Source organism: Leucoraja erinacea, chromosome 6, assembly GCF_028641065.1.
Source record: "Leucoraja erinacea ecotype New England chromosome 6, Leri_hhj_1, whole genome shotgun sequence".
NCBI classification, from domain to species: domain Eukaryota; kingdom Metazoa; phylum Chordata; class Chondrichthyes; order Rajiformes; family Rajidae; genus Leucoraja; species Leucoraja erinaceus.
In genome coordinates this window covers 82379159-82402631 of record NC_073382.1, presented here as the reverse complement: position 1 = coordinate 82402631, position 23473 = coordinate 82379159, and the positions used below count along the sequence as shown (strand labels likewise).

Here is a 23473-nt window from a genome sequence, read left to right as displayed (position 1 = left end):
GCTAGTGTATTAGCTAGTGAGACGTTAGACAACCTCTGGGAAGTCAAAGCAGGGCAGGATCTTCACAATTAATGGGAGGGCTCTGGTGAACAGGGGGGATCCAAGGGCAGAAAAACATTGTTTCCTGAAAGTGACCACAAGTATATCGGGTGGTGAAGACGACTTTTGGCACATTGGCCTTCATCAGTCAGGGTGTGGACTATTCAAGTTGAACATGAACATACAGTTGTAGAACACATTGGCGAGGCTGCAGTTGGATATTGTGTTCAGTTTTGATCATTGTCCTATAGGAAAGATGCCATTAAGTCGAAAGGAGCGCAGAGAAGATTTATGAAGTAGTGAACCAGGACTTGAGAGGTTGAGCTGGAGTGAGAGGCTTGGGCTGGCTATGTCTTTGTTGCTTGCAGGATGGGGGGGGGGGGGGGGGGGGGGGGGGGCGATCTTGTCACGTATAAAATCATAGAAAGGGTGAATACACAGGGTCTTCCCCAGGGTGGGGGAGATCCAGATCTCGAGGGCACACATTTTAAGGTGAGAGGGGCAAGTTGAACTTTAGGGGTGAATATTATACACAGGTGGTGGTGGATATATGGAATGAGCTGTCTGTGGAAGTAGTTGAGGAAGGTACAATAAGATATTTAATGTTCATTTGGAAGGTGTGTGGTTTGGAAAGGTTCAGAGGGATATGGGACAGACTTGGGCAAATGGTGTTAGTTCAGATGGGGCATCTTGGTCAGCATGGGCGAGTTGGACTAAAGGCTCTGCTTCCATGTATATGACCTGAAGCTTGGATTGCTGTTTCTGCGGCTTGAGGCTCAGCGGGAATCCTGATAGAAATGTGTATGGTTCTGAGGCAGACAGCATAGATGGACTCCTCCAAGCCCACTGTGTCAGTCAAAATTCCAAATATTAGTGGCCATGCCTTAAAGGCCAGAGAAAGTTTGAAGGAGACCAGTTTAAAAAAGAATATGAACAAAGAGTATTCATATAAAGAGTGCATCTAGCAAAGTTGGTGCTTGGAGCACGCTGGTGGGGGGTGGGGGTGAAGAGGAAAGAGACTGGTGGGAGTAAGTAAGTTTATTGGCCAAGTATTCACATACAAGGAATTTGCCTTGGTGCTCCGCCCACAAGTAACAACATGAGACACAGTGACAGTTACGAATGACTGAGAAAACACTAAACATTAATAATAATAAAACATTAATGATAAAACACCATTGATCAACCATGTAAACCAACAAAATACCAGATCAAAGTGAGGCTACAGATTGTTGGCTGTTGAGTAGAGCTACTACTCGTGGATAAAAAACTGTCTTTATGTCTGGCTGTGGCAGCTTTGACAGTCCGGAGTCACCTTCCAGAGGGAAGTGATTCGAAGAGTTTGTGGCCAGGGTGAGAGGGGTCAGAGATGATCTTGCCCGCTCGCTTCCTGGCCCTTGCAGTGTACAGTTCATCAATGGAGGGAAGGTTGCAGCCAATAATCTTCTCTGCTGATCGGACGATTCGCTGCAGCCTCCAGGTGTCGTGCTTGGTGGCCGAGCCAAACCAGGCCATAATGGAGAAGGTGAGAACAGACTCTACGATGGCCGTGTAGAATTGGACCATCATTGCCTGTGGCAGATTGTGTTTCCTCAGCAGCCGCAGGAAGTACATCCTCTGTTGTGCCTTTTTGACTGTGGAGTCAATGGTAGCCCCCCCACTTAAGGTCTTTGGAGATGATGGTTCCCAGGAACTTAAAATACTCCACAGATGTGACTGTGGTGTTGTTGATGGTGAGTGGGGTGAGTAGACATGATAGTGATGTTTAAGAGGCATTTAGAGGGATATGGATCATGTGCAGACAAATGGAGTTAAGATTCATTTAACATAGACATCGTGGGCAGAAGGGCCTGTCGCTATGCTGTTCTACTCTTGATATTCATAGACGTGTTTAACTTTGGCCCTTCCTGTAGATGTAACCTAGTTTCATCTCTGCACTGATCATGCATGAGATGTGAAGAGTGCATGTGGAACTTTGAACAGGTGCACAAGCCGGCAGTTGTTCCTTTCCCAACACAGAAACATCAAGACAAGCTAACACATCCACGCAGAGGAGCACAACTGATGACTTCCTTTTCAAAACTCCAACAAAATGAGCTGTTACTTTCAGAGCTTCAACGTAAAAACAAACTGCATCACCTCCATCCCCTCCCACTCCAGACCACTCGGGTCTTTCTCAAGAGGCAACCATGTCTTCACTGAAGCAGCACTTGTGACAAGAGGAAGCTGGACGTTGAGTAAAACGCACAATGCTGGATATGTGCCCTCACTACATAGCAGTACAGATACTGGCTGAGTCGAATAACACCTTCCCAGAGCCACGGTGCACTGGGCCATTGCTAACTGTGACAGCAGGGTGCAGCAGCAGCAAGGTCGGCCAGGCATGTAGAAATCTAATTACCCGAGTCACATAATAACACCACAGAGCAGTAGGCAACACAATTAATAACACACAGCTGACTAGATTTTACCATGTCATCTTTGCCATACTTAAGTTATTGAGTGTATGAAATGCTTGGAGATATTGACATGCATGAACAGACATTTAAATACAAGCCAAGCTTTTAACAATGGGAATCCACATTTGTAGAATGTACAGTAGGCTATTAGTATTAAATGTTTAATTATTGGAGATTACATCTTGATATACTGTTTTCGGACATATTAGCGATTGATTTTAGCGGTGCTTTATACTCCAAAATGACATGTGGCTGGAATCCAATGTCATTTTTTCAATGAGGATTATGTAAACAATTTGTTCTTGATCTTTGATATTATGCAAAGCAGTAAACTCTTAGCACCATAAGGAACGCCTATTGAGAAAGTTTGAGTGGTCATTGATGTAACTGCTGCATGGTATGATGCTCCAATCAACTCCACACCAGCATCAATATCTCCCTGCAGTCCACTGCTCCACTGCCTCAAGGAACCCTCCATCATTCTAGTCCCCAAAGAAAATAAAGTCACCCGTCTCAATGACTATCGCCCAGGAGTTAGTTCCACCCCAACCTCATCTGTTGCATCCGCTGCTCTAGGTGTCAGCTGATCTACATCGGTGAGACCAAGCGCAGGCTTGGCGATCGTTTCGCCCAACACCTCCGCTCGGTCCGCATTAACCAACCCGATCTCCCGGTGGCTCAGCACTTCAACCCCCCCTCCCATTCCGAATCCGACCTTTCTGTCCTGGGCCTCCTCCATGGCCAGAGTGAGCACCACCAGAAACTGGAGGAGCAGCACCTCATATTCCGCTTGGGCAGTCTGCACCCTAGTGGCTTGAACATTGACCTCCAATTTCCAGTAGCCCTTGTTGTCTCCTCCCCTTCTCAGCTCTCCCTCAGCCCTCTGGCTCCTCCTCTTCCTTTCTTCTTCCAGCTCCCCCACCCTGCATCAGTCTGAAGAAGGGTTTTGGTACCAAACGTTGCCTATTTCCTTCGCTCCATAGATGCTGCCGCACCCGCTGAGTTTCTCCAGCATTTTTGTCTATCTTGACAATAAGAACACCTTTGTCAGGATGCTATTCACTGACTACAGCTCAGCCTTCAATACCAAACAAACAAGCTCATCTCTAAAATCCCAGACCGTGCTGTGGGATCTCCTTCTGCAACTGGCCTCTGGACATCCTGACTGACAGTCCTTCCACCCTGACCCTTGACACAGGTGCCCCTCAGCCCCCTGCTCTACACTCGACTCAGTGGCCAAGTACAGCCACTGTAACTATTCAACAACATGCAGGAGAGAGATTTGGGAACTGATGTCATGAAGTCAGAACAACAAACTAGCCCGTAATGTCAGCAAGACAATAGAATTGTTTCTTGACCTAAGGAAGCCAGGAGGTGAACATAACTCTATCCTCGTCAACTGAGCTGCTGTAAATATGGTAGACTGCTTCAAGTTCCTAGGCTCCACAGGCAATCCAATCTCTTCCTTTCAGCATCAGTGCATTTACTTTAAGATGCCCAAGAGGATTTGGAACATCCATAAGGATTCTCTCGAACTTCCACAGATGCACTACAGAGTATTCTGACGGGATGCATCTAAGGTCATATGGAATAGGAGTAGCATTAGGCCATTCGGCCCATTCAATCATGGCTGATCTATCTCTCCCTCCTAACCCCATTCTCCTGCCTTCTCCCCATAACCTCTGACACCGTACCAATCAAGCATCTATATCTGCCTTAAAAATATATCCACTGACTTGGCCTCCATAGCCGTCTGTGGCCATGAATTCCACAGATTGACCACCCTCTGACTACAGACACATCTCAGCGATGATAGCGACTGCTTGGCTCTTGACCACCTGAACCTGCAGAGTGGTGGTCACAGCCCAGTCTATCACAGACGGCAGGATGTTTGCTGCCCTGGCTATTCCCTTTTCTCTACCTTCTGGGACATGAAAGCTCAGACATCCCGACTTAGTAACAGCTTCATCACCACTGCTATCAGACTCCTGAACCAATCATCTTGTTCACACCCCATTCCCAAAGGTGCTGCCACACATTCTTGTTCTCAGTTCCAACTCAGTTGTGCTATTTTGTGCTTCAACTTTATTTTGCACCACTGGAGATTGCACTGTACATTCTTGTAGCATTCTGCGGTTTTGCACTGGCATTTATTATTGTATTCCTCATTGCCGTATGTATACTGCTTACTCTTGTAAACAAGCCCTTTCATTGCACCCTCCTGTATATGACTACAGACTTGTCTCATCTGATCAGTACCTGGTGTATTCTGAGCCTTTGCACAATTTCTTTCCTGGTGACAATGATCGCACGTCAAGGCCATTCTCGGATTTTCGCTTCATCTGTGAAGAGAAAAGATAATGTTGAGATTTAATCAACTCTGCTGTGTTCAGTAGTCAGACCAAAGGAGCAACAGGAAATAGGATAATAATAGGATTCTGGCGAGACACAGTGATCCTGAAACGGGCAGATAATCAAATAAACAGCGACAGGACTAAGAATCAATCCCTCCCATCAACCATAGACAAGATTCCCAATACCATCCATCCAGACTTCATTGCTTTAAACTGTAACCAACCAGTGACACTAATGTTTTAAATACAAAGTAACAAAGGCCACAAGTAGCTCTTAAATGTACCACCGACATTAGGATTGCAGGTCCTATTTTTAAGAAGTGTGTATGAAGGAACTGCCGATGCTGGTTTATACTAAAGTTAAACACAAAGTGCTGGAGTAACTCAGCAGGTCAAGCAGTATCCCTAGAGAACATGGATGGGTAACGCTTTGGGTGCCACCAAAATTGCTAGAGTTACAGACAGCGAGGAAGAAAGTATACAGCGGGATAGAGATCGATCGCCACATGAATGGGTGGTGAAATGGAGTTTCATCGCAAGCAATGGGGATGAAACTGAATGCAAGGGGGAAATATACATCATGTAGCAAGATTTAACAGCATTCTTCACAGAGGGATCTTGGTGTCCAAGTCCATTACTCCATGAAAGTGGCATCTCAAGCAGATGGAATGTCACAAGAAGTAGTTGGACAACTTGAATTGTTTTACCTGGAACATCCCGATGGAAGTTTATAAAATGATGATGAGAGGCGTAGACAGGGTGGACAGTCAGAATATTTTTTCCCATGGTAAATGTCAATAATTGGAGGGCTTAGCTTGAAGTGAGAGTGGCAAGGTTTAAAAGAAGGAGTGTGGTGGATGTCTGGAACATCCAATACGCCAGGAGTGGTGGTGATGGAGGCAGATTATGATAGTTATGAACATGATCTCATCTGCCTGCACCACCACCACTGGCAAAGAGTTTCAGGTCCCCACCACGGGTATTATAGCTGTGCCCTTTAGCCTTGGATATCTCCATCCTGGGGGAAAGGTTCTGACTGTCTACCCTATCCTAACATCTAATTATTGTATAGACGTCTATCAAGTCTCCCCTTAAGTTCTGACCTTCCAGAGAAAACAATCCAAGTCTACACAACCTCTCCCTGTAGCTGAAAGCCTCTAATCCAGGCAGCATCTGGTAAACCACCTCTGCATCCTTCCTGTAACGGGGTGACCACACCTGCACGCAGTCCTCCAAATGCTGTGCTGGTTTATGTTCTGATGAGTATCGAAGGGCCGAATGACCTACTCCTGCACCTATTTTCTATGTTTCTATTTCAAGAAGATCTGGAATAACCATCTAATTATGCCTGAAGAATTATGTCTCGACCCGAAACGTCGCCTATTCCTTCGCCCCCATAGATGCTGCCTCACCCACTGAGTTTCTCCAGCATTTTTGTCTACCGTTGATTTTTCCAGCATCTGCAGTTCCTTCTTAAACATTTAATTATGTTTAATGCTTTAAATTAAGGGAGAAGGATTCATCTTGCCACTTTAGATCAAATCACACCTTAAACTTGCCAACGTGGAATAGATATTTAATACAGCGAACATCAGGCCACCAGATCTATGGATGATATCATCCGTTGAGATGCCTAGATTCAACTGAAAAGTTAGCTAAGAATGGTACAAAGACTAAAATAGGCAGCTTAGGAGCAGAGGCAGCATCCACACTTAGATTTAAGTGGTCAGCTTGAGAGGTTTCAATACAATGAGCACTTAAGCTGTGAAAGCATTGTGCAGCACAAATAGTGACAGCGTAATCCGTCAAGAGTCATGTTGTACCTGAATAGACGACAAGGAGATAATGCTTGCTCCTTTATAGATGTCATTTCAGCAAAAAGCTAACTGACATACAAAATTAAAATGATCACAAACGCTAAATACATAATATTAAACCAGGCTTTGCAATTTGCGATACCTTCTACACCCAAGCCAGGATTTGAAACGCCTGCTTCAAGTTCAAGTTTAATATGGCACGACACCAGTTAAGTATCGGTTGGTGAATCAAGGTTTCGAGGTTAGTTTATTGTCACATGTACCGAATTAATGTACAAGTCACACAGTCACCTGGTTGTTTTCCCACGCACCTTGTCTCTGGTCTTGTGGGGTACGACATATTGAAGCAGGATTTAAAGGAATGCCGTCCCCACAGCAACGTTCTAGCCCACGAGCTCTGCATGCAACAGTCTGCAAGTTGACACCATTCACACTGTAAACAGCATCAAAACATGTTTGTGACTCGTGCATTTCCTGCCAGACTTCCCCACATTGCAGCAACCAACCGGCTTTAAACAAATACCCATTGACTGAAGCATTTGGAAACTGAAGAGAGCCATGAACACAGAAAATTGTATGTTACACGGCACGGTGGCGCAGCGGTAGAGTTGCTGCCTTACAGTGCTTGCAGCCCCAGAGACCCGGGTTCAATTACGACTACAGGTGCTGTCTGTACGGAGTTCGTATGTTCTCCACACGGGTTTACTCTGAGATCTTTGGTTTCCTCGCACACTCCAAAGACGTACACAGGTGTGTAGGTTAATTGACTTGGTATAAATGTAAAATTGTCTCTTGCGTGTAGGATAGTGTGCGGAGATCGCTGGTCAATGCGGTCTCGGTGGGCCGAAGGCCTGTTTCCACACTATCTCTAAACTTTGTTTTCTCGTTTATTCCATTGTTTAAAGTGCACTATGTTCACATATTGTGTTGTGCTGCTGCAAGTGAGACTGTCATTGTTCTATCTGGGGCACGTGACAATAAAACACTCTGGACTCTCTTGACACTTGGTTTGAACATTTAGTGAAGAGCATGTTCTGACATTATTCACGAGTTGCCTCAAACATCTGGAAATCAAATGAAGTTCATAACAGATGGGGTAATGGGAGGTGAGTGAGCCAATGGACCACACGCATCATCAGCAGGATTGTAGCCGATCCTATCTTGGACTCTGCTACAAAATCCCCACTGACCCGAAACACAAACCCGTCGCGATTAATGGGTCATTTTTCTGATTGGCCATCTGTAACTAGCGGAGGTCCACAGGAATCAGTCCTCTGGACCCAAGCAAATACTATCAGTAAAGATGACATGGATGAAAGGTCTAAGTGGGCTGCAGCTTCATGCTTATGATACAAAATAGACAGGTTAGCAAGAAGATGCAAAGAACTGTAAAAAGATAGATAGATTAGTGAGAAAAATTTGCGCAATAAATATGTGGGAAAATGTGAGGTTATCCATTTTGATAGAATGGAAATACCGTATTTCCCGACAATGAAGACGCAATTTTTTACCCTAAAATAAGGCCCAAAAATGTACCTGCGTCTTGGAGGCGGAAGGTTAGATTGTTAGCCAAGAAAGATAGACTTGGCTGTCCCTCAGCACAGTGGCTGTAAAAAGACAGCACTGCTGTGGAGGGGAGAGTTTCTTCCACAGCGTGTGGGGAGTCGGGCCCGGGTCAGCACGGCTTGGTTGCCGGGGTAAAGTTGCGGGGAGGGCAGGAGCGTTGAGAAGGAGGGGGTCGGGGATCATGCCAGCAACTCACTCAGTAGCTCGGTTGGCTGCAAGCGGCCGCCTAGACCAGACAGAGGAACTGCAGCTAGTCCCGGGGCTCGCAGGCGACCTGGGAACTGCAGCTAGTCCTGGGGCTCGCGAGGGATCTGGGAACAGCAGCCAGTCCCGAGGCACACAGGCGATCTGGAAACTGCAAATTGCCATCCGCTCAAACACAGATCCTGGCGCCTATGCAAAAAGGGTTGCCGACTCCTGGACTAAACCAAACCCTTGATCCTGTCCCGCCAGACTTTTTTCAAAATTTAGCAACTCAAGATGGGGGTGCGTCTTCATTGCCGGGAAATATGGTAAGTTAAATCGAGCAAGACAACAAAATGTTGCATTACAAGGTAACTGCATGTGGGGTGAGGAGAAATCCCAGCACATGATTCACAAAGTGAGCATGCAGGTACAGCAAGTCAGAGTGGTACAACAATTACACAATACAATACAATACGGTGTTATTCGTCACATTGCACAGAAAGTGCAAGTGAAATGAATTTGCCAGCAGCGGTACAATGATAAAGAACACACAATACACAATAAAAATTTAACACAAACATCCACCACAGCATTCGTCACTGTGGTGGAAGGCACAACAATTGGCCAGTCCTCCTCCATTTTCCCCCGTGGTCAGGACCTCAGCCCTCTGCAGCCGTCCAGATGTACAGGCAGGTAAAAGTCCAGGCAAGTCCAGAGTCGGCTCTTCCCCACCGGAGACCGCGGCTTTAGGTTGGTGTAGGCCGCAGTCCGGCGGTCAAAGATTTAAAGATTACACAAGTCTATGTTGATCATTCTAGCTGTCCATGCTAATCCCACTTGCTTTAGTCCATATCTCTCTCTGTTTTACACATTCAAGAACCTGCCCAGATGCCTCTTAAATGTTGTTCCTGCTCCTGCCTTCACCACCTCCTCTGGTAGCTCATTCCAGAAAACATCTTTACCCTTCACACCCTCTTCCCTCTCACATTCCCTCCATGGGAAACTGATTCAGGCTCCCTACCCGATATGTCATCACATCACAGCCTCCTTCACTCCAGGAGAAACAGGCCCAGCTTATCATTCAAGCATCCGATATAAGGGAAGATCTTTCTGCTGCCTCCCCAGCTTCATCTCAGGCTTCTTGCAGTACGGTACAGAGACGTTCACTAGGTTGACCACTGGGATGAAGAGGTTGATGTGTGAAAAAAGTTTGAATCTTTACTCCCTGGAGCACAGAAGAAGTAGAGGTTGTCTTATTGAAATATTCTGGCACAGAATGACAGGATAAAAGCTGAGAGGCTGCTTCTCATGCTACGGATACCAAGAAATGTTGTTACCTTCCAGAATAAGGGGGCAATACTTCAGATGGAGATGAGTGTTGTGAATGGATGTCTAGTAATTCCTTCAATACAGAGGTGTCTAAGATCAGAACATCGAACTTTAAAGTGAGGAGTAAGTAGTTCAGAGGGAATTTGTTACAAGCTGGAGTGTATGAGGTGAGGAAGTGGCAGAGCAGGTACTCTCTCTTTCAACATACACATGGATCAGCTCTTGAAATGCCCAAATCCCAGTAAATGGAATCGCATAGACAGGACGTGATGGCTGGCATTGACATGCCCACAAGGATGTGATGGCTGGCATTGACATGCCCACAAGGACGTGATGGCTGGCATAGACACATGCCCACACAGCTCGTGCTGAACAAGCATAAACTCCTCTCATCTGCATGTACATGACCCATATCATAAAGTCATAAATGACAGTTCCCACAGCCCACTGTCTCGGCCTCTTCCTTTCTTCTTCCCGCCTCCCCCCCTCACCCCCACATCAGTCTGAAGATGGGTCTCGAGCCGAAACGTCACCTATTCCGTCGCTCCATTGATGCTGCCTCACCCGATGAGTTTCTCCAGCATTTTTGTCTGCCTTCGATTTTTCCAGCATCTGCAGTTCTTTCTTAAGCAGAATTAGGCCATTCAGTCCATCAAATCTACTTCACCATTCAATCATAGCTGTTCTTTCACTCCCTCTATCCCCATTCTCCTGCCTTACACCCATAACTCCTGACACCTGTACTAATCAAGAATCTTGCTATTTCTACCTTAAAAATATCAATTTATGGACTTCACAGCCGGCTGTGCCGTCAAACGCTCATCACATGTTACCCGCCTCATTCCTGGGATCATTCTTGTAAACCTTCTCTGGACCCTCTCCAGAGCCAGTACTAAGAGTGTCGACCTGAAACGTCACCCATTCCTTCTCTCCAGAGATGCTGCCTGTCCCGCTGAGTTACTCCAGCACTTTGTGTCTACCTTCCTTCCTCAGATACGGTGCCAAAGTTGCTGACACTACTCCAGATGCGGCCTGAGCAGCGCCTTAGAGCCTCAGCATTACATGCCTGGTTTTGAATGCTAGCTCTCTTGAAATAAATGCTAGCATTGTGTTTGCCTTCCTTACTACCAATTCGATTTGCAAATTAACTTTTTGGGAATTCTACACCAGCACTCACAAGTCCCTCTGCACCTCTGATTTCTAGATTCTCTCCCCGTTTAGAAAATAGTCTACACCTTTATTCCTACTAACAAAATGCACCACTGCACACTTTGCTACACTGCTCCATCTGTCACTTCTCTGCACACTCTCCCGACCTGCTTTCTCTACACTGCCTGCCCCGCCACCTATTTTCGTATCATCTGCAAACCTGGCCACAAAGCCTTCCATATTTATTGATACTTATGAAGTTATAGCATCAGATTAGCAAAAAACCCCCCCCCCCCCCACCATGGATGGAAACTCTTCAACAGTTATGTTTAGGAAGGAATTGCAAATGCTGGTTTACACTGAAGAAAGACAAAATGCTGGAGTAGCTCAGCCAGACAGGAAGCATCTCTGGGGACAGACACAAGCTGGCGTAACTCAGCGGGACAGGCAGCATCTCTGGAGAGAAGGAATGGAATGGAATACTTTACTGCTACATGTGACTAGGCACAGTGAGATTCTTTGCTTGCATCATACCCAATGTATTCAAATAGCAGCCACCTACGGCACTGACAACGTTACAAAGCACGGAGTTCTCCCCTCCCCCCCTCCCCCCCCACCCACTACGGGTCCCCATTCTGCATTGGTCTTCCCCTCCCCCCTCACGACAGTCAGTCGAACCCACACCCAACACAAAATGCTGGAGGGTCCTCCAGTGGTCTTCGGAATAGACCCCTCCCCCCTCACGGCGGGGTCCCCCCCCCCCCCCACACCCAATGATGTGACATTTAGGGTCAAAGATCCTTCTGCAGCTTGACATGAGTAAAATGCTGGAGTAATCTCAGCAGGACAGGCAGCATCCCTGGAGAGAAGGAATGGGTGACGTTTCGGAATAGACGACATTTCGGGTCGACACTCTACTTCAGACTGAGAGTCAGGGGAGAGGGAACAGAGATATGTAAAGATACATAGAACAAATGAAAGATATGCAAAAAGACAAATCAAAGCCAGCAATGATGATCAAGGAAAGGTGTAGCCCACAAAGGTCCATGTTGTCTGTGGGGAAGGTGATCATGAGTAATGTATGGGGCTCTGGTGAGACCACATCTGGAGTATTGCGTTTTTGGTCTCCTAATTTGAGGAAGGACATCCCTGTGATTGAGGCAGTGCAGCTTAGGTTCACGAGATTGATCCCTGGGATGGCGGGACTGTCATATGAGGAGAGATTGAAAAGACTAGGCTTGTATTCACTGGAGTTTAGGGAGGCCATTTAAGACTGAGGTGAGAAAAAACTTTTTCACCCAGAGAGTTGTGAATTTGTGGAATTCCCTGCCACAGAGGGCAGTGGAGGCCAAGTCACTGGATGGATTTAAGAGAGAGTTACATGGAGCTCTAGGGGCTAGTGGAGTCAAGGGATATGGGGAGAAGGCAGGCATGGGTTATTGATTAGTGACAATCAGCCATGATCACAATGAATGGCGGTTCTGGCCAGTTTCCTTCACCATCTTTACATTTTTTGCATATATTTCATTCATTGTTCTTGATCTCTCTCTATCATCATCTATATCTCTAGTTTCTCTTTTCTCTAACTAGTCTGAAGAAGGGTCTCGACACGAAACGTCACCCATTCCTTCTCTCTAGAGATGCTGCCTGACCTGTTGAGCTTTTTGTGTCTAACCGGGTGTAACCAGCATCTGCAGTTCCTTCCTACTCAATCTATTTGACGTTGTTTATCTCCTCACTGCTTCAGTACATGAATCTATTAGGCAGACATAAAATCCAGTTTACTGCTACATTTCTTGAATGAAAAAACACCCTTGAAGGAGACAATTTGAAAGTGGTGCACAAAAATGCTGGAGAAACCCAGCGGGTGCAGCAGCATCTATGGAGCGAAGGAAATAGGTGACGTTTCGGGCCAAAACCCTTCTTCAGACTTGAGTTTGAAAGTGGTGGCGTGGCTGACTATTTTAAATCCTTGAAATAGTGCACAGAGGAATCAAGTTAGATGTCAAATTAACTGGAGTAACCTGAGGAGACTAAAGAAGGTCCACCTGTCTCCTCAGATCCTGGTGAACCTCTACCGCTGCACCATCGAGAGCATCCTTACCAACTGTATCACAGTATGGTATGGCAACTGCTCTGTCTCCGACCAGAAGGCATTGCAGAGGGTGGTGAAAACTGCCCAACGCAGCACCGGTTCCTCGCTCCCCGCCATTGAGTCTGTCCAAAGCAAGCGTTGTCTGCGAAGGGCGCTCAGCATCGCCAAGGACTGCTCTCACCCCAACCATAGACTGTTTACCCTCCTACCATCCGGGAGGTGCTACAGGTCTCTCCGTTGCTGGTCCAGCAGGTCCAGGAACAGCTTCTTCCCTGCGGCTGTTACATTACTTAACACTGTACCTCGGTGATTGCCAATCACTGTACCCCCCCCCTCTCCCCGGACACTCCTTCCACCAGGAAAAAAATTATCGCACTACTATGACTGTATGCACGTAAATATATTTATTTATTGCTCATATTCTATGTCGCTCTTCTAGGGAGATGCTAACTGCATTTCGTTGTCTCTGTACTGTACACTGCACAATGACAATAAATTTGAATCCGACGACATCAGTGAGAAAGGTTGAGAGGGCAGCGTGGGGGCTATTTCATTCACGTTTAACTATTTACGAACAGCTGATATCCAAAGCAGCCAAAAACTAAAATAGAAACTATTTGAGTATGGCCGTGCCTCACTATGATCAACCCAAAAATTAACGTTTTAGATAAACTTTAAAAATAGCTGCTGCAGCAAATGTTTGGAAAGTTGAATTCATTGAAAGCAGTTGTGTATTTACCGACATGTGCACTTGTCCTGGAGAACTGACTAGGCTGAAATCTGGTTTATTATGCGTAGTTAATAAACACAGATGAATCGTCCGTCTCTTGCCCGGACTGGAGGAAATGAACAATAGTGCTGTGATCTTCACATTTCACTGATACACGGGGAAACTCCAGAGTCAGAGTCGGAGTCACGATTTGTACCAATTCACAAACCATTACTCAGCTTGACCAGGCATGGTATTTGTCAAATTATTTATCATAAATATATTTACTTAGCACAGCTGAAAGGAACTGCCAGAAGTGAAATATCCATGGAATTGGTGAGTTAAATCAAAGATAGATACAAAATGCTGGATTAACTCAGCCGGGACCGGTGGATAAAAGGAATGGGTGACGTTTTGGGTCGAGACCCTTCTTCAGACTGAGAGGGAGGGGAGAGGGAGACGGAGATAGAGAAGGGTAAGGTGCGACAACAAGAGATCAAAGGGGACGAAGATGAAGGGAAATGTGGAATAGATCATTGTTAGCTGGAGGAAGGCAACAACAAGGCAGGTAAAGATAACATTTAATCAGGAGGACAGTCAGACTAGTTGGAGAACTAGGATGGGGGAGGGGGCAATGGAAAGAGAGGGAAAGCAAGTGTTAACTTGGAGAAGTCAATATTCATACCGCTGGTATCAAAATATCCCGACTGTCTAGTTAATCGTCTCTGCAGTAATGTATAGACCCCCAAGCCTTGTGAGCCCTTATTTCATTGCATATCCTTTGGTATAGAGCATTATCAAATGCTTTATGAAACCCCTGATTTACATCACATATTGGCAAAACCTATTAGATTAGTTAAATACGATTTCCTTTCATAAAACCAAATTGACTGCCTAATTATATTATGATTTTCCAAATGCTCTTAATAGATTCCAGCATATCCTCAACAACCAACTGGTTTTTCAGCTCTCTATCGTCTCTCCTGAGATCTCTTTTGAGCAGCGACTGGCTATCAAGCCCAGGGATTTTTATTTTTCAGTCCACAATCTCTCTTTCGTGACATTAATGACCGTTCTAACAGCTAAACCCTTGAATCCTTACTATATCTATTCCAATCACCCCGTCTTCTCGAGTGACATATCACCGACATTTATTTAACACAGTAACATTTCATCCCGCATTACGTTAGTGGGACCCACATTATTTACTTTGCCATTATTTTCCTTTTTCACAGTTAGAATCTTCTACAGTCTCGTCTTTTATATTACTTGCTGTGACAAGATTCAGAGTTAGGCGAGAAGATGGTCACATTTGTCAAAAACCAACCCAGTCATCTCCTGCCACTTAGAAATGAAGACAAAGGAGGATGATTCTGGACAATCAATGGAGAAGCTGGAGAGAAGTGAGGTCAGTTGTAGACAAACACAGAACATAGAAACTTGGAAAAATAGGCGCAGGAGTAGGCCATTCGGCCCTTCAAGCCATGGCTGATCATGGCTGATCATCCAATCAGTACCCCGTTCCTGCTTTTTCCCAATATCCCTTGATTCCGTTAGCCCTAAGAGCTAAATCCAACTCTCTCTTGAAAACATCCAGTGAATTGGCCTCCACTGCCTTCTGTGGCAGAGAATTCCACAGATTCACAACTCTCTGGGTGAAAAGGTTTTTCCTCCTCTCAGTCCTAAATGGCCGACCCCTTATTCTTAAACTGTGGCCCAATGTTGGAGAGATTGTCTCACCTCTCCATAAACTCCTATACCAATCAGATTTCTCAACAGGGGATTCGCTTTGCCTGCCTCTCCTGGGATAATGGACTGGAGACGAGGTAACTCGGATGAGCAAAGGTAATGATGAATAAAACCCAGCAAGAAGCAACTATGTGCCTGCGATGCAGTTACAAGCAAGGTCTTCATCACACCTGTACTTCACCAAACTTGTACATATTGACATTAACTCCACTTGAGTTAGTCATTGAATTAAGGAAACGAGGGGCTGAAGATAACTTGTCGTCATCAACAGAGCTGCTGTGGAGATGATCCATAGCTTCATGTTCCCAGGCATCCATGTCACCAGCAAACTAAACTGGTTCCTTCATGGTGTGTGAAGAAGTCTGAAGAAGGGTCTCGACCCCGAAACATCACCCATTCCTTCTCTCCAGAGATGCTGCCTGTCCCGCTGAGTTACTCCAGCCTTTTGTGTGTACTGTGGTTCCTTCATAGTGATGTCATTGAGAGTGTACATCTATGGATTAACTTTCTTCGGCACCTGAGAAAGTGTTTGTGTCTCCATATATGCAGCCTAGCTTGATATGGGCAGTAATTTTGCCTTGGTTGTCATTATGAAGTGTGGACGTCGCAGAGATTGCGATGTTGACCATGGAGAGGTTTAGGGGAAGAAGGGAAAGCTACAAACCAAGGAGCAGGAACATTTGAAATGGAGGTTTAAACGTGTAAAGTGAGTCCGTGCAGAGTAAAGGGGAAATAGATTTATAAATAATACATAGTATATTTATGTCCTAGCGAATTTATTTCCACATACCTCGACTCCATCCTATCCCCCCCGGTCAAATCCCTCCCTACCTATGTTCAAGACACCTCACACGCTCTTAGTCTCCTTCATGACTTCCGTTTTACAAGCCCCCACTCCCTCATCTTCACCATGGATGTTCAGTCACTCTACACCTCCATCCCCCACCAGGAGGGTCTTAAAGCCCTCCGTTTCTTCCTCGGCCGCAGAAGCAACCAATCCCCGTCTACCGATACTCTCCTCCGCCTAGCGGAGCTGGTACTTACCCCCAACAACCTTTCCTTTGACTCCTCCCATTTCCTCCATATCCAAGGCGTAGCTATGGGCACACGCATGGGCCCCAGCTATGCCTGCCTCTTTGTAGGGTACGTCGAACAATCCTTGTTCGAGGCGTACCGTGACCCTATCCCCGAACTCTACCTCCACTACATTGGAGACTGCTTTGGTACTACCTCCTGCACCCATGCAGAACTCACTGACTTCATCCATTTCACCACTAACTTCCATCCGGCACTCAAATACACCTGGACCATTTCCGACATCTCACTCCCATTTCTAGACCTCACTATCTGGCAGTAGGCCAGTGCAGCGTGGGTTCACGAGAGTGATCCCTGGGATGTCGGAACTGTCATATGAGGAAAGATTGAAAAGACTAGGCTTGTATTCACTGGCGTTTAGAAGGATGTGGGGGATCTTATAAAAACATATAAAATTATAAAAGGACTGGACAGGCTAGATGCAGGAAAAATGTTCCCAATGTTGGGCGAGTCCAGAACCAGAGGGGCCACAGTCTTAGAATAAAGGGGAGGTCATTTAGGACTGAGGTGAGAAAAAACTTTTTCACCCAGAGAGTTGTGAAATTATGGAATTCCCTGCCACAGAGGGCAGTGGATGGATTTAAGAGTTAGATAGAGCTCTAGGGGCTGGTGGAATCAAGGGATATGGGGAGAAGGCAGGCACGGGTTATTGATTGGAGACGATCAGCCATGATCACAATGAATGGCGGTGCTGGCTCAAGGGGCCAAATGGCCTCCTCCTGCACCTATTTTCTATGGTTCTATCTCCATCGCAGGTAACAGACTGCTGACCGACATCTACTACAAACCCACTGACTCCCATCTGGACTACACTTCTTCTCAACCTGCTTCCTGTAAGGACTATCCCCTAATCCCAATTCCTCCGTCTACGCCGCATCTACACCCAGGATGAGGTGGTCCAGACCAGGGCATCGATGATATCCTCATTCTTTAGGGAACGGGGGTTCCTCTTCGACTAACAATGAGGCTCTCACCAGGATCTCATCTGTACCCCATAGCTCTCGCTCCCCATCCCCCCACTCGTAACAAGAGCAGAGTCCCCCTTGTCCTCACCTTCCACCCCATCAGCCGTCACATACGACAAATAATCTTCCGACATTTTCGTCACCTCCAATGAGATCCCATTACTGGCCACATCTTCCCATCTCCTCCCCTTTCTGCTTTCCGCAGAGACCGCTCCCTCCGTAACTCCCTGGTCAATTCGTCCCTTCCCACCCAAACCACCCCCTCCCCTGGTACTTTCCCCTGCAACCGCAGGAAATGCTACACTTGTCACTTTACCTCCCCCCTTGACTCCATCCAAGGACCCAAGCCGTCTTTCCAGGTGAGGCAGAGGTTCACCTGCATCTCCTCCAACCTCATCTATTGCATCCGCTGCTCTAGGTGTCAGTTGCTCTACATCGGTGAGACCAAGCGCAGGCTTGGCGATCGCTTCGCCCAACACCTCCGCTCGGTCCGCAATAACCAACCTGATCTCCCGGTGGCTCAGCACTTCAACTCCCCCTCCCATTCCGAATCCGGCCTTTCTGTCCTGGGCCTCCTATATGGCCAGAGTGAGGCCCAGCGCAAATTGGAGCTACAGCACCTCATATTTCGCTTGGGCAGTTTACACCCCAGCGGTATGAACATTGACTTCTCCAATTTCAGATAGTCCCTGCTTTCTCCCTCCTTCCCCTCTTCCCAGCTCTCCCATAAGCCTACTGCCTCCGCCTCTTCCTTTCTTCTTCCCCCCCCCCACATCTGTCTGAAGAAGGGTCTCGACCCGAAATGTCGCCTATTCCTTCTCTCCATAGATGCTGTCTTACCCGCTGAGTTACTCCTGCATTTCTGTCTACCTAATATGTTGGCATGATACTTCTGTAAGCAACGTAGTCAAGGATTTTAATTTACATGGGATAGAACCAGATGCCGAACTTATTGGAGAAGTTACCAGAGAATGGAGACAAATACTTGTGTAACATTCATCCCATGATGTACATCCATTCTAATAGTAATTAATCCTGCACCTGCACACAATACAATACTGGATACAAAATTAAACTATGAATCAGAATCCCTGCTCTAATGCAAAGCGCTGAGAAAAAAAATAATAACATAAAGAGACACCTCAAGGTGATTAATAAGCATCAATACTACTTGTGGAAGATCTTATCCATTCACCAGATAGATCAGCCTAAGGCAGCGCAGAAGCACCAGAGCAATGATCAAACAACATCCATTTCAAAGGGAACGTATATACCCCGGGTATGCCTTCATTTCTCTGCCCTCACTCCCTCCTCCACCAACACAGCTCAAAGCAACATTAAGAGGGGGGCAAAGATAGTCTTCACATCAAAAGCGATGCAATGCACAATTCATGAGAAATGATCACATTATCTAGGACTGGCCAATGCAACATTCGCAATATTTTACAACTACAGGAATCAACCTGTGCAAATTGAAGAGTAGCAGTGTGATAGACTAAACCAACAGCCCAGACCAACTTCACAAAGCATCTCCAAATCCGAGTCTATATTATTCTCATACTCAAGCACGGTAAATTCATGCAAGATGGACTATATCAACAACCCAGACCAATTTCACAAAGCATGTATAAATCAAGTCAAGTTGACATTATTCTCACACTCAAGCATGGTAAGTTCATTCAGCAGTATATTCAGTCATGTTTTAATCCACAAACACATCATCCCCTGAGAAATGATTAGTGTGGCTCTAATGACTAGTATGTCACTAGTTGCTGACTAAGGAGCTGATCGTGGACTTTAGGAGGGCACATCATCCGAGGACGTACAGACCATTGAAGATAAATGGGGATACTGTGGATAGGGTGAGCTGCTTCAAATACCTGGGAGTCCACATCTCAGAGGATCTGACATGGACATCACACGCTGCAGCACTGGTGAGTAATGCCCGTCCCACTTAGGAAACCTGAACAGAAACCTCGGGAGACTTTGCGCCCCACCCAAGGTTTCCGTGCGGTTCCTGGAGGTTTTTGTCAGTCTCCCTACCGGCTTCCACTACCTGCAGCCTCCGGCAACCACCTGCAACCTCCGGTAACCGCACGGAAACCTTGGGTGGGGCGCAAAGTCGCCAGAGGTTTCCTAAGTGGGACAGGGGCATAAGGCAAGGCAGCGCCTTTACCACCTCAGGCAATTGAGGAAATTCAGAGTGTCTCGGAGGATCCTTCAGTGCTTCTACTCAGCGGCTGTGGAAAGCATCTTGTCCGGAAACATCACGATTTGGTTTGGGAACTGCTCTGCCCAGGACAAGAAGGCTCTGCAGTGAGTATTGCGTTCAGCCGAACGCACTATGGGAACTACACTCGCCCCCCTGCAGGAACTATACATCAGAAGGTGCAAATCCAGAGCCAGCAAGATCATGGGAGACCCCTTCCACCCCAGCAACGGACTGTTCCAGCTGCTACAGTCAGGCAAACGCCTCTGTTGCCATGCTGTGAGAACGGAGAGGATGAGAAGGAGTTTCATCCCAGAGGCCATTAGGACTGTAAACTCCTATCTCACCAGGGACTAACTTTACTGAACCAATTTACTGTTGTGTGATGTCTTTTTAAAATTGCTGTTTTTTCCTTTTTCTTCTCCCACAATTATGTAATATGTGAATATGTGATTCTGTTCCATTCTGTTTGTAGTTTGTTTGCACAATCTGCGAGCATTGCCACGTTTCATTTCACTGCACATCTCGTATCTGTATGTGACGAATAAACTTGACTTGACTTGACTAGTTATGTGTGTTGTGGCCAGAGTCATTAGTTGAGTTAGTTATGAAATCTTGAGCATTATTATGCTGCCGCACCCCATTCGATAATCCAGAGAGGTGAAACACCACTAATTGGAAATCTTCATTACATTTTCATTGTTGTTACATTAGACAAAATAAATTCAACTCAGTGAAACTTTCATGGGAAGGCAGTTATTGAGACTAATGTAATGTTAAATTAACTTTGTCCAAACTGTGACCACAACTCCCAAATCAAAATACAACCTGGAGACGTTTTGATGCTTGACACAGCCACTGTCAGTTTGTGTTAGCCGTGTCTAAACGTAAAATCTAAAGAGAGTTGTGCAAGGGTTCAAAATCACCTGAACATGGATAGCCAAGTAATCTGCTGCGTTGTGTGAATGGTACAGAGAAAGGTTGAAGAAGTTAGGTCTTTATTCTTTGGAGCGCAGAAGGTTAAGGGGGGGGCTTGATAGAGGTCTTTAAAATGATGAGAGGGATAGACAGAGTTGACGTGGATAAGCTTTTCCCACTGAGAGTAGGAAAGATTCAAACAAGAGGACATGACTTGAGAATTAAGGGACAGATGTTTAGGGGTAACATGAGGGGGAACTTCTTTACTCAGAGAGTGGTAGCTGTGTGGAATGAGCTTCCAGTGGAGGTGGTGGAGGCAGGTTCGATTTTATCATTTAAAAATAAATTGGATAGTTATATGGACGGGAAAGGAATGGAGGGTTATGGTCTGAGTGCAGGTAGATGGGACTAGGTGAGAATAAGTGTTCGGCACGGACTAGAAGGGCTGAGATGGCCTGTTTCCGTGCTGTAATTGTTATATGGTTATATATGGTTACATGGTTATATGGTACACGTTGCAGCAGGTGTACTGATGGCGAATGGGACGGCAGCCTCTCCAATTCTTCCCCCAGCTCTAGGGCAATTTAGGGCAACTAGGGCAGTCATTCATTAATCCACATGCATGTCTTATGTGTTGTGGGAGAAAGCCGGAGCACCCAGAGGAAAACCAAACCAACATGGTTCTCTCACTTCAGGTTCAGATGGGTTTATTGTCACGCACACTAGTGTGTACACAGTGATAGATGGGCACAGTAGTGCAGCTGGTAGAGCTGATGCCTCACAGCACCAGAAACCCACGATTCAATCCTGACCATGGCTGCTGTCTGTGTGGAGTTTGCAACTTCTCCTTCTGACCGTGGGAATTCCCCCAGGTCCACTGATTTCCCCCCACATCCCACAGTGGCGTGTTTGCAGATTAATTGGCCTCTGTAAATGGCTCCTAGTCTGAAAGGAATGGATGAGAAAGTGTTTAAGAAGGAACTGCAGATGCTGGAAAATCGAAGGTACACAAAAATGCTGGAGAAACTCAGCGGGTGCAGCAGGATCTACGGAGCAAAGGAAATAGGCAACGTTTCGGGCCAAAACCCTTCTTCAGACTGATGGGGGGTGGTGGGGAGAAGAAAGGAAAAAGGGGGATGAGGAGCCCGAGGGCTGAGGGATGGGAGGAGACAGCCCGAGGGCTGAGTGATGGGAGGAGACAGCCCGGGGGCTGAGGGAGGGGAGGAGACAGCAAGGGCTAACAAAATTGGGAGAATTCAATGTTCATGCCCGCAGGATGCAGACTCCCCAAGCGATGAGAAAGTGGGCTAGTATAGAATGAGTGTGAATGGGTGATTGATGGCTGGCGTGTATCTGGCGGGCTGAAAGGCTGGTTTCCATGCTGGTATCGCAGGTGATGGGGTGGCTTGTGTTCACCACTATCTGCAGGTTCAGGCGGTCAAGAGCAGAGCAGCTGCCACACCGGCCTGAGATACATCCTGTCACAATATTTTACAAAGGCCGCTGTAGTATTTTGTGACAATCCTACTGGATGTGCAAATCTTTTCAGATGTCCAAGATAAATACAAGGCAGCTCTCCTGACCACTGCATCAGTGTGAAGGGACCACACTGGAGACAGTGCTGCTCTGTCTAGACAATGAACTGATACAGTCCATGTCTGGAGCAGCACAGTGGAAGACAAGGGCAGGTTTGTGTTCACCCCACCTCCCGCTTCACAGGGACAAAACTCCTCATCTTGCTGCAATTAACAGCTACGCAGTGGCCTCAAAATAGCGACACAAGGTTCTTGGTCTCTATTCTGTACTCCATCTCATCCTGGATTTTAACGTTGCAACCAACCAGTGTTTGTGGGGGGGCTTCTTTTAGCAGCACACAGGAAGTGTGGAAAAAGAAACAAGCCTTCGCACACAACTATTCACGCTGCAACTATTACAGACCATTTACTGCTACACTGGGTACAACAGATGACCCAGTGTGTGGAATGATGGCCAGAGTGCACGCATCATAAATCTTCAAGCTCAACTGCTTTCTGATGTGCATCAGACCTTAATAGCAAATGACAACCATGGTTTACAAAGCTGCCTATCTACTTCAGTTACCATTTCTGTCCAAATTTAGATTTCTTTGCAGCTCTTTAGTGGATGATATTGTGCATCTGTACGGCACATAGATTTTGACTGACTTGTGAAGCACAATACCACAGGAGGAAAATGTGGTTCAATCAGCAAAACTTTCAGAGAGCCACCTTCGTCAAGAGACAAAATCAATTGCCCCTATGTACTGCACAGCCATGTTCCAGCAATTTGTGCAGCAGATATCCACCCGCATGGAATTCACAAATCACTACCACAAATTTGAAGGGAGACAAAAATGCTGGAGAAACTCAGCGGGTGAGGCAGCATCTACGGAGCGAAGGAAATAGGTGGCATTTGGCGTCGAGACCCTTGGGTGGTGCATGTGGCTGCTCTTGATATCACAGCAATATCGGATCAAGTCAAGTCGTCAAGTCACATTTATTTATATAGCACATTTAAAAAACAACTCTCGTTGGCCAAAGTGCTTTACATTTGTTATAGGAATAGCACAACAAAACAGACTACATACATATATACATGTAGCCCTCACTCAGAGGACGTCAGGAAAGGCTTGGGAGTATAAATAAGTCTTTAGTCTTGACTTAAAAGAGTCGATGGAGGGGGCAATTCTGATGGGAAGGGGGATGCTGTTCCACAGTCTAGGGGCTGCAACCACAAAGGCGCGGTCGCCCCTGAGCTTATGCCTAGACCGTGGGATATTCAGCAACCCCACGTTGGCCGATCTGTGGGGCCTGGAG

The 23473-nt window shown here is 46.3% G+C and overlaps 1 protein-coding gene across 1 annotated transcript in view; it reads right to left on the bottom strand.

Moving 5' to 3' along the window:
- Window positions 1-23473, bottom strand: part of LOC129698350 (F-box/WD repeat-containing protein 7-like) — a 125170-nt gene that overhangs the window by 25929 nt on the left and 75768 nt on the right. The window contains exon 4 of the mRNA XM_055637446.1: window positions 4758-4840. Coding sequence (XP_055493421.1) covers window positions 4758-4840 — 83 coding nt within the window. The remainder of the gene's footprint in view (window positions 1-4757; window positions 4841-23473) is intronic.